At 38.4% G+C, this 12,157-nt stretch overlaps 1 protein-coding gene across 1 annotated transcript in view; it reads right to left on the bottom strand.

Moving 5' to 3' along the window:
• Nucleotides 1-12,157, bottom strand: part of TDP1 (tyrosyl-DNA phosphodiesterase 1) — a 53,900-nt gene that overhangs the window by 33,970 nt on the left and 7,773 nt on the right. The window contains exons 6-11 of the mRNA XM_064460551.1: nt 11,045-11,079; nt 8,043-8,135; nt 6,227-6,397; nt 5,118-5,196; nt 3,218-3,403; nt 2,375-2,423 (exon numbers count right to left, since the gene is read on the bottom strand). Of these exons, the coding sequence (XP_064316621.1) occupies nt 2,375-2,423; nt 3,218-3,403; nt 5,118-5,196; nt 6,227-6,397; nt 8,043-8,135; nt 11,045-11,079 (613 nt within the window). The remainder of the gene's footprint in view (nt 1-2,374; nt 2,424-3,217; nt 3,404-5,117; nt 5,197-6,226; nt 6,398-8,042; nt 8,136-11,044; nt 11,080-12,157) is intronic.

Raw genomic sequence — 12,157 nt, 5'->3', positions numbered from 1 at the left:
TTGCGCAAATTGCATCTCTGACTTTCAAGAGTATCAATTTTGCTAAACAGATGCTGTAGACAACTAAATGTATTTCAAAAAACCCTAGCTTACTTGGCAGAACAAGACATTCCTATAAACTCACTGGCTGCAGTTTCTACATATGTCCAAACACTGCTCAATTCAGAGGAAAGACAGAGTGCTGAAAGCATTCCTGCTAGCCCTGTGTTCAAATTCCACCAATTGTTAGAAGAGCTCATCAGCTACTCTACTTCATGCTACATCAGAGCATAGATATCCGGTTTGGAATGCCAAAGAATCACTGAATCGTGGAAACTGGAAGCACCATCCGGAGATCCTCTAGATGAACTCCCTGCTCAAAGCAGGGTCCAACAGAGCATGTTGCTCAGTACAGTGTCCTGCAAGGTTTTGAGTATCTCCAAGAACAGGGACTCTACAACCTTTATGAGCAACCTGTTCTACTTAAACATCAGCAAACACTTTTGCTGTAAGGGTACAATGGAATCTCCTGTATCTCAAGTTATGTCCATTGCCTCTTGTCTTTTCCCTGGTCACCATTCAAGGAATCTGCCTCTACTCTGAATCCTCCTATCAGGTACTTATACACGTTGAAATATCTCCCTGGAAAGTTCTCTTTGCCAGGTTGAAGAATTATCCAGCTCTCTCAGCCTCTCCTTGTAGGACAGATGCTCCAATCCCTTATTAGTCTTTGTGGCATTCTGCTGGACTTGGTTCAGTATGTCCATGTCTGTCTTGTACTGGAAAGCCAACAGCTGGACACAGCACTCCAGATGTGGTCTCATCAGTGCTAAATAGAGGGGACAGGTCCCTTCCTTCAGCCTGCTGGCAACATGCTTCCTAATGCAGCCCAGGATGCTGTTGGCCTTCTTGCCACAAGGGTGCATTGCTGGCTTGTCTTCGGCTTAGTGACCACCGGCATTCCCAGGTGTTTTTCTGCAAAGCTGCTTTTCCCTGTCAACCCCCAGTGTGTCCTGGTGCCTGGGGTTATTCTTGCCCCAGCACCATACTTGGCATTGACCTCTGTTGAACTGTGTGAAGTTCCTGTTAGCCCATTTCTCCAGCTTGTACACTTCCTTTGAATGGCAGCACAATCTGATATATCAACCACTCTTCCTGAGTTTCTATCATCTGCAAACTCACTGAGGGTGTACTCTGTCCCACCATCCACATCATTAATGAAGATATTAAACGTGTGCCAAGCATTGATACTGGGGCCACACATCACCACTAGTGGCTGGCCTCCAGCTGGCCTTCATGCCATTGATCACAACCATTGAGGCCTGGCAGTTCAGCTGGTTTCCAATCTGCCTCACTTTACACTCACACAGCCTGTACTTCATCAGGTTGTCTGTAATGATGTTTTAGGAGGCAGTGTCAAAAGCTTTATTAAAGTTAAGATAAACAATATCCAGTGCACTCCTCTCATGCAAACCAGTCATCTCGTCACAGAAGGACATCAGGTTAATTAAGCATAATTTCTCCTTTATAAATCCATGCTGACTACTCCCGATGACCTTCTTGTCCATCATGTTTGTAAACGGTTTCCAGGACTCTTTATTCCATCACCTTCCCAGGGATCAAGGTGAGGCTGACAGGCCTTTAGTTCCCCAGATCCTCCTTCTCACACTTCCTGAAGACAGGAAAAAATTCCTTTCTTTCAGTCCTCATGAATCTCTTCCAATTGCCTTGAATTTTGAAGACTAATCAACAATGGTCTCACACTGACATCAGCGAGCTGCCTTAGCATGCATGGGTGTAACCCACAAAAGCGCTTGCTTTTGAGAAACAGGAACTTCACTGCATCAGAATACTACAGCACCTCTTCCTCTTTCAGGCTAGCTGCGACTGTGCTTTCTAGACAATTACACTGACTTCATAAACACTAACATGGGAAGACTGAACAGAACAATTACATATGGCAATATTAAAAAAAAACTACTAATGAGTAGTGAAACATCTTATTCTCCATTGTATCTGATGTGCAGGATAATACTGCAGAGAAAACACAAGGAGAACTTGGCACATTCAAACCTGAGTTTTCTGCCAAAATGAAAGTATGACTGGAATTCGAACAGTGGGCAAGAGCTGCTTTTTCCTATACAGTGACATATGAACGTGACTATACAGACTTAAACATTATCTACCAATGCCCACAAAGGTTCTTCTATTCAATCACAATAGAAAAGCTGGCATCAGAGCTTCAGTAACAGTAATAAATGAATTCTACTGCCACCTGTTCTACCAAGTTCTCAGCAAGATGACAACTTCAGGCTCATTCAACATCAACCACTGAAGCGATTTTGCAGGACATTATGACTACAAAAAACTAATATACGGGCCTTCATCTGCTTACCGGGATAGCCTTCCAGACTTTGCCTCACGTTGTTCACAGTAGGATAAACCTTCAGTGGGAGAGAGAAAAAAACCAAACTAACTTTAATAATGCAGCTCTAGATACACAAGCTGTCAATTTTCAAACAAAAATCACGTTAAAGAAAACTTACTTAAGACACAAAAACCCCAAACATTAAAAGCTTTATTTTCCAGAATGAATAAAACTAAACTGCAGCTTAAAACTAGTAATGTGCCAGGAACAAAGATATTTTTACATCTCTTGCAGAGCTTACCAAAATTAGTTAGCAAGACTCAATCTGCTTCAACCATTTCCACGGTGGTCAAAGTAAGCTCTTAATATTATTTTATGAGCTTTCAGACTCATTTCTCAAATACGAGTATGCAGGGGCAATTCGCACACAGTAAGGGCATAGTTTGACAACACTTTGCCCTTGATTTCACAAGATCCTTCCACAAACTTGTTTCTGCTCCTCCCCATAACTGTGCTAATAACCTGACCAAAATAACCAGGTTAGAAAATAATTTTAGGTACTAATCACTAAGGGTTCAGTTACATCTCAGTAGCAGAAACAGCTGTATCTACAAAACTCAATGGAAGACAAGCTATAGAATGAGAATATAATTTTGATTAGATTATATATACTCCAGTGTATGAAGATAGTAATTATAGTACATTTTCATAAAATAACATACAAGTAAGTGTCACTAAGCGGTATCCTTACAATTTCAGGATGAAAACTACATTAATGTCTTCCAAAGGTTAAAAGCAAACTAATGACTAAGATTCAAATAACAAATGAATAAACATTAGATAAAGGTCACTAGCACCTAAAAGACATACCAAATGAATTGGAACATCACATTTAAGGAGACTTGTCACACTGCTGCCTGCAGCCACCAGGCTCTCCTGGAATTCTGAGCACAGCCATTTGGACCCATCAGCTCCCATTGAACCAATGCTTGAGAACTGTCCAACGACAGGCCAGGATTCCTGCGCTGCTATTGGCGAAGCATGCTCTTTCAAAAGCTAGTGAAGGAAATTAAGAGATTGTTAGACTTCAACAGGCAAAGAAAACCTTAATCAGGGGGTTGATACTGCCTCTGATATAATAAATAGTCTAGAATTCACTTCTGACAACAGAAGAGATTAACATTCATACTATCTAACTTTGCAATTAAAAAATTCATCAGGCCCTCCAAATAAACCCACTGTTCCATCAAGATCAAACATCACAAATTTTTTCCAAAAGCACCAAAGCCAACCATTAAATAATGGGTAAAAAGAATGCTAGCAGCTCTTCCTAAAAACATGAAACATTAGCTTCACAAGTCACAATAAATTAAACAACTAAATCTTTTTATATTTGGTGGTTGTTGGCCATAAAATTCCTCTCATATCCTAAAGCCCCAGCTACAATAGAAGCCCAGAATGGGGTGGGGGGAACAACAACAAACAATTGAAGACAAAACTGAAATAATCCTTCTGGAGGAGTTCTTTAGCTGTGAATAGAATTTAGAGTCACATTTAAAACAGATGGATATAGGCACATATTAAATTGTATTTAGTGGCTACCTTTTTGTCCTCTCTAGAGAGGACACATAACTAAATTGCTTCAGTCATCAGTGTAGTGCCACCAGGTCTATCTGCATTGTCACTAAAAAACATTAACCTTTTTAATCACAGAAACATTTGCCACAAGACCATCATTGGCCTTTAAAGGCTTTTTCTGTTTTATTTTATTTTCATTCAACTTCTTGCTAGGCAAAAAAACCCATGCAGCCAACGTACATCAGGAAGGGCAAGCTCTTTATGAGCAAGGGGAGGTCTAAAAGAGTAACCTTGTTTTAAAAAGCAACGTGATAAATAGCTGTTTTGTATGTCACTGAAGTTTGCCATGGACAGCATTAGAATTTCATATAAAATTCATGATGGAATTTGAAATAACGTCACTTCAGCAGGAGATGCAGGTTGAAAATTCCCCGATTATGAGAGGCATTTAACAGGTGACATGAAATACCTTACCTGGTTCTAAATAAATACTGAAAAAGAAGGGGTCCTACAAACTTGAGATATGCAATTTTGTATGAAGATTTACCATTATGGCTTACCTAAATGATGTGGAAGCAGGTGGGGGTAAAAAAAAAAGTCATGTTCCTAATTATTCATAATATAAAAAAAATATCAAAAAGAATCAAGATCTTAGAAACATAGTAGAACAAAACTAAAAACCTGACTGAACTGATGACATCAGCTATGTGCAAACTGGTTTTTGATTTGACATTTCTTATGGAAAAAGAAACTTAACATTTAAGTAAATAAAATAGGCCTGTTCTCTATGTGCAGGCAAGTCTGTACCAACACATCTTTCCTCAATGAGTGCCTTTGAAAAAGGCTAATTTGGTTCCCAGTCACAAGAGACTGGATTTTAACAGCATCGCACTTACTAGAGACACCAACAGCAGATAGGAAGTCATCTTAGTGATAGTCCCTCCTCAATATCTGTGAGCACATGACAATTCAGACCACAAGCTGACCATGGTAATAATGCCCAGGAATATTATGTGCAAAGTCTACACTGTCATAAGTTGCAAGCTTATATTATTGCTAACAATCTGGAAAAATATATTAAAAGATTGCTGATTACTGCTGGAAAAATTGAAAGGAATTGAAGAATGCTCTCCGAAATTATATTTACGGTTAAAAGTTCTTGTATTAACAAAAAAGGTTACAGTTTTAGTACCTTTCTGAGCCTAAGATGACCCCACTTTTCTTTATCACTACCTTGATATCGTCCAGGGGTAGAACCAAGCAGATACACTCTACAGAAAGGAAAAAACAACACCAACTTATTTGCAACTCTGGAGTGCTTCGGTTTGCAAAGTATTAAGGTATTCAAGTAAAACCTAACAGCAAGGTTGAACATAGAAGTGCAACCAAAAACATTTAATCTTTCACACTTAAGATTTGCATTATAAAGAAAAGTGGATTTTCAGCTTTATAATTTATTATTAGTATCCTATATGGCTGTTATGCACCACCAGGCTGTTCTATAGCATAGACGGGAACTGCATCTATTTCTGTGAACAAAAATGCAGAAGATAGACGACGACAGCAATAAAAGTAAATAGCTCTTGTTGGGCACAGAAGCGGGCATGTAATTTTGAGGAAAGCCAATTTATTGCTACATCTAAACCAGCAATTCAAATACCTTATTTCAATGGAAATGCATGATTTATCTGTTAGAATTAAGCATCCTAAATTATTTTAAGTAATATCAGCAATGTGATATTTGAGAAGACTGTTTCAAGAGAAAGTATATTATTGTTTAACATAACATTGCCTACCAGACACGATCCATGCATGTAACAGGCAAAATTCTATACATACATATACGGATTGAACTTTGCCTTAAAAGCACACAAGCCTATTCTTAATAAAATCCTCATTACAATAACCTTTGCTTATATGATCCCTCTTAGATGACAAACCAAATACAACTCAGTTTTTTCTACCAGTAATTTTATTGGAGCAAATATTTAAGCCAGAATGTCTTCAATGAAACTCAGAGTCCCTATTACCTACAGCTACCTTCTGTCAAGTTACTGCTGATGCACCTTCTTTCATTCCTTTACAATGCATGTTTATAAAACTAGGAGTAGGTGAATTCAACATAATCTGCATAAGACAGATTTTAAAAACTGCCTTGAAGGTAGACTTGTGTTTGAACACTTAAGTCTGAAACAAGGTAACCTTACAAAACAAACCCATGGTCTAATAGATCCTAACAGAGGTGTTTAATTTTTTGGAAAAAAAGCATGCAAGTTACTATAAGCACAAGATAACATATACCTTGTCTCTGATAAATCATGTTCTTGAATCAGATCTATCCATTCCTTGAGCGTAGGAGAATTGTAAGCCATCAAGTAACTTATTAAGTCAGATTTAAAATTAGTTTCAGATTCACCAGCAGAACCAGTTGTTCCCTGAGGTAGCCTTGGATATAGAGGGCTTAGCCATATTCTAAAAACAAAGCCACAAAAACAAGGACACCACATATTAACACATGGTTTTAGCAAGCGATTAAAGCACTTCTGAAGATCCTAAATGAATACTAGACAGATTTATTGTGATACTAACCACAAAGCATCTTCCTTTACTTACAATTACAGAATCGTCAAGTCTTATACTCAATACCATAAAACTAACACTTTCAAATGAAAACAACAATCTCAACACGTTTATCCATGCACACATTTCAGCTTTCAACCCTGTTGAACAGGCCAGGCTCAGACTTACCAATGAGTAGTCCTTTCATCAAGATTTTCTGTATGAAAAGAACACTGCAGCACATTCTGCTAAGCTACTGGTTTGTGCAATGGTATAGAAAAACACCAAATAGGGTACCTGAAAGTTCTGCATGGTTTGAATAGTAGCCTACAGTGATAACTTGCCTCTCCAGAACTTCCATCAGAATAAAATAGAGTGGACACTACACAGGGAAAATATCTAGCATTTCTTTCCAGTCACACATTACTGTAGCTATGGAAACCAAAGGCTCTGCATGATCAACTTTACAATGTGTTGATACTATCCTTTGTAATTCAGAAGCCTATAAAACAGAGAAGCCAGTGAACCATCGTATTGGTGATATCACATATTACTGTAGTGTGCAAAAGCTAAAAGAAAAACATTTTTAATGTTTGACAAGTAGGGCAACTTGTTAAGCATCCCAAATGGACATTTTCATGGCTTTCTGAAAAGCTAACTGCCGTAAGATACTAAAGCCATCCCTAAGTAAAATATTTAAAGACAAAAAATCAGTGGTTATGTTTTTGCCACTCAAAAACCCTTCTGAAAGCTTGCCTCAGACAACTGAAAAGCCTCAAAATCTTACCATATTTAATGGCAGCAAAATAGATGTCAAGGTCACAGTAGCTTCTGAAAAGCTGTTTTCCATTAGTTTGATGAAGAAGTCTTATATCCTGAGTTACTGTGGAGATCTAACTAAAAAATCGTCCCATAAAAATAGTCAAGAAAACAAGAAGTTGGGGAGTCCTTATATTAACAGGTCACTTAGTTTTGTTTAGAGCACAAAAAATAGGACTATGTCCCAAGCCGGCCCTTAAATTTTAAAACTTCTACAAAAAAAAAAAAAAAAAAAAAAAAGGAAGAAAATTCCTTCCAAGAATACGATACTGGGTGGATACCAGATTATCTACTGTATTAAGCAATCAATAGTGCCCAGCATTTATCAGGTTACGTTCTACAGTCACAGCAGAAGCAGAACATCTGCACAACCACGTTATTCTTGCAGCATTAAGATAATTCTTAAATATATGCTTCAGTACTATAGAGTACTTCATAGCTAGGTAGTTTTTTCATAAAGACAGCGTGACATAATAAATGATCGTAAGTCGGTCAGACTGAATTTAAGGTAACAGACACCTCAGAACATAATTTTGTTTACAGCAGAAGGCAATTAGGGTTGAGGCTCAGACAGCTACCACCATTCTAGGTTTGATTTTTTTTTGCAGGATAGCTTTACTTTTAGCAGTGTAAGGCTTGTAGCACTGGATCACCTGGCCTAGTATCCGGTCTCCAGTAGTAGCAGAGACCTACAGAAAGTATTAAAGTAAACATACACTTGCTAGAGTTTGTTGCTTACCCCTGAGTTTTCTGGTGCCAATCTTCAGCAATAAGATTGGATGTATGTATCACAACTCTAAGGCCTTCTTCATATAACAGCAACATCATTTTCCTTTAAAAGAAAAAAGATACATAACACTTTGTCTGTTTCACATACATGGAGAGTAGGAGATAAATTAACAATTCAATAAAATGCTCCAAGACCATTATTTTCAAAAGATTTGTTCTGCATAGTGCAAACGCTTAGACTTCAATCCACGTGCATACCAAACTCACATGGCAGGCATTAGACTATCCCCATATATTTTGTCAGCAGCATCATATGATATATTCCAGAGTACAGCTTAACATCTCATGCAAATGATTTCCCAAAGCAAAAATTAATATTTGCACAATGCTTCCTATATTTATGTTCTTCAGATTAACTTATTCCTTTGCAGATAATTAAAAAAAAATTAAGGAACACTAAAAGGCCTTTTACTTCTAGTTGAATTTATTAAAACCTAGTTCTTTTCTCTTAAAGTGACAACTTTTAAATAAAAGATGATATGTAGGTAACTAACCATTGGGATGGCAAAAAAGCTATTTATCTACCATAAATCTAATCTCAAGTTACAGCTCAAAGAGTTTTAAAAGTAGCAACTGAGTTAAAAAATTTTCTGTATTTTTTGTAACGTAAGTGCTCAAGTTTTCATATACAACTTTTCAACAGTTGTGTAAAGACATCATATCCATGTGACCCTGAAGGATGAGATGGCTTCCGTAGAAACCAATGCTCAAGAACAAAAGCTCTAAGGTGCACTGGTTTTGGCTGGGGTAAAGTTAATTTTCATCATAGTAGCTAGTATGGGGCTATGGTTTGGACTTGTGTTGGAAACAGTGTTGATAATGCAGGGATGTTTTAGTTACTGCTGAGCAGTGCTGACACAGAGTCAAGGCCTTTTCTGCTTCTCACCCCACCAGCGAGTGGGCTTGGGGTGCACAAGGAGCTGGGAGGGGACAGCTGACCCCAACTGACCAGAGGGATATTCCATGCCATATGATGTCATGCTTGGCATATAAAGCTGGGGGAAGAAGAAGGAAAGGGGGCATGTTCAGAGTGATGGTGTTTTGTCTTCCCAAGTAACCATTTTGCATGATGGAGCCCTGCCTTCCTGGAGACGGCTGAACACCTGCCTGCCCATGGGAAGTAGTGAATGAATGCATTGTTTTACTTTGCTTGTACGTGGGGCTTTTGCTTTCCCTACTAAACTGTCTTTATCTCAACCCACAAGTTTTCTCACTTTTACTCTTCTGATTCTCTCCCCCATCCCACCAGGGATGGGAGCGAGCGGCTGTGTGGGGCTTAGCTGCTGGCTGGGGTTACACCACAACAAAGGAAAAACATGTTTGTTTTCATTGTTGTCACATGGTGAGACAATGCTATGCAAATCATATCAGGCTCAAATTTAGACATTTATTCAGTAATTTCTGCTTTTAATGTTAGAGTTCAGCAAACTAACATTCAGGTACCTGCACATGTTTTCCTGTGCTTACTGCATGGTTTATGCAATATGCAAGACCCCCAACTGTAAAATAGTTCCCTTTATCTGTGTTATGCCTTGATCTAAGCTCAAATTGAGTTCACAGTAACCTAAGTATTTTACAGCAAAATAAAGTGCAAGATTAACATATATAAAAGTGATAATGACCAAAAGACCACTACCTCAAAAAACAAATCATTGATATAAATTTTAAGTTTTACATCATACAACAGAAATGATGTGAATTTAAGTCTTTAAATTTGATGGGGTGAAATCTGTTAAGTTTCTCTTGGAATAAAATTGTTTCACTACCCACCAAGATCCCATTTACTAGTTTGCTACCCACCTGTTGTGTTCCATCTGCAGTGGAACATACATTCAGAGATTCACTACCCAGAACAACCCTTTGAAATATAGGGCTAAAGAACTGTAGCGTTTAACATCACTATCACTTATTTATCCCACAGCGTGGTGGAAGAAAGAAATTTGAAGTTGAGCATACAGAGAATGAGAGCTGTTGCTTCAACTGCTTAAGTGAAAATAAGCTAAAGCTTTAAACATGATCAATTTGAAAAAAAAACCTCAATTCCTTCTATGTCCCTCACTAAACCTGAGAAAGAAGCCAAGACTCATTTTTAAAATGCTGATTTCTTTCCTTTATTTGCATATTCTTTTCCAAACAGGCAAGGAGGTGCTTTCCACCAGAAACACAGATGTACCTTAAGTGGGCATTTCAAATCAATGCTTTAACATAAAGTCATGTTTTTTTAAAGCAACTTATACAAAAGGATTAATTGGTTTCAAGGCACTGCAGTATTTTTTTAATTAAAGATCTTCACTATGAGATATAAGATTAAATCTTTTTCTATTTGTAGCTTGCAATCTGCAAAATCCCCTTTGTGACACTTCTATAACATGAAGTTGGATTTGTTTTGTTTGTTTTTAAAGACCCCAAATTTCAGTAATTATTTCCAGATCATCCATGTCAACTGCAAAAACTGAGCAGTTAATCAGCATTGTGTCTGACCTGCCAATGACTGATCAAGTCTCCATTGCAGTTTTGGTATTAAGGCACGAGTTAAGAGCCAGGACCTGCAGTTCACTGACTTCAACTGTCTGACTTGCATGCCTCATATCTACCCAATAGTCTATTTGTTTCCTTAAACTAGAACAATCCTATCATCTACAAGTACAAAATAATTAAGGAAAATTTTCTTTAAGACTCAGCAATTTCTATGAAACCCAGTTTTATGGCTTTAAAGTAATTTGCAGATAAATGAGACAGATACACGTAGAACATGAAGGATATTACTTTTAAAGTTCATCAATATACACTAGGCCTTCAGAATTATATTTTCACAAGCACTAGTAATCTTTCTATCCCACAAATACTTTAAGACACTAGACACTAGTTACTAGTCCAATTATGGTAACTGCATGTACCAACTCTGTGGTCACCTTTAGAAATGGAGGTTTCTGCTTCATAGCTTTTACTTACGTATGGTGAGTTCCAAACGCAATATCCAGTTTAGCCTATAAAATCAAAGAGTTGATAATTAAAAATTCCTATTGTGCATTGCTATATACAAGAATGTTAAATAAGGAGAGGCTTCTTCATTTTGTTTCATTTCACTGCTCTCTAGTGGACAGATCACAAAACATATTACTTTTCCTCTCAACATCTTTAAAAGTACTCTTAACTTCTAGAAGTCAGACTTTCAATGGCAATGCAACTCTATGTTGGAACTGCCACAGCAGAATTTCTGCTCTCTTACCAGCAATATTTTCAGAAACAGTCAGCCTTACAGAAAAGGACATGAGGGTCCTGCTGGACACAAATTAGAATCAGAGGCCGCAACCTGCCCTTGCAGCAAAGATGCCTAACAGTGTTCTGGGCTGTATTAGGAGCAGTGTTGCCAGTAGGTCAAGGGAGGCAATCCTTCCCCTCTATTCAGCACTGGTGAGGCTACACCTGGAGTACTGGGTCCATTTCTGGGCTCGCCCATACAGGAGAGATTCAGACATATTGGAGAAAGTCCAATGAAAGGCCACTAAAATGATCGAGGAACTGGAGCATCTCTCCTATTAAAAAAGGCTGAGAGAGCTGGCACTGTTCAGCCTGGAAAAGAGAAGGCTCAGAGGGAATCTGACCACTGTGCACAAATACCTGAAGGGAGGGTGCAAAGGAGCGGGAGCCAGCTCTTTTCAGCAGTGCCCAGTGACAGGACCAGAGGCAATGGGCACAAGCTGAAACACAGCAGGTTCCTTCTGAACATCAGGAAATCCTTTTTTACTGTGAGGGTGACTGAGCACTGGCATGGGTTGCACAGAGAAGCTGTGAAGTCTCCCTCCTTGGAGAAAAAAAAAAGGAGAGCTTACCACCTTTGGAAGAAGGGGCAGGTGACTCAGGAGGACTACAAGGATGTTGTGAGGGTATGCAGGGAAAAGATTAGGAAGGCAAAGGCCCAGCTGGAACTTAAACTGGCCACCACCATTAAAGATAAAAAATGTTTTTATAAATACATCAGTGACAAAAGGAGGGTCAGGGAGAATCTCCCTCCTTTGTTGATGTGGAAGGTAACCTTGTCAGGAAAGATGAGAAGGCTGAGGT

The sequence above is a fragment of the Phalacrocorax carbo genome, chromosome 9, assembly GCF_963921805.1.
Source record: "Phalacrocorax carbo chromosome 9, bPhaCar2.1, whole genome shotgun sequence".
NCBI lineage: Eukaryota > Metazoa > Chordata > Aves > Suliformes > Phalacrocoracidae > Phalacrocorax > Phalacrocorax carbo.
The sequence above is the reverse complement of the archived record's forward strand: the minus strand, read 5'-3'. Positions and strand labels throughout refer to the sequence as shown.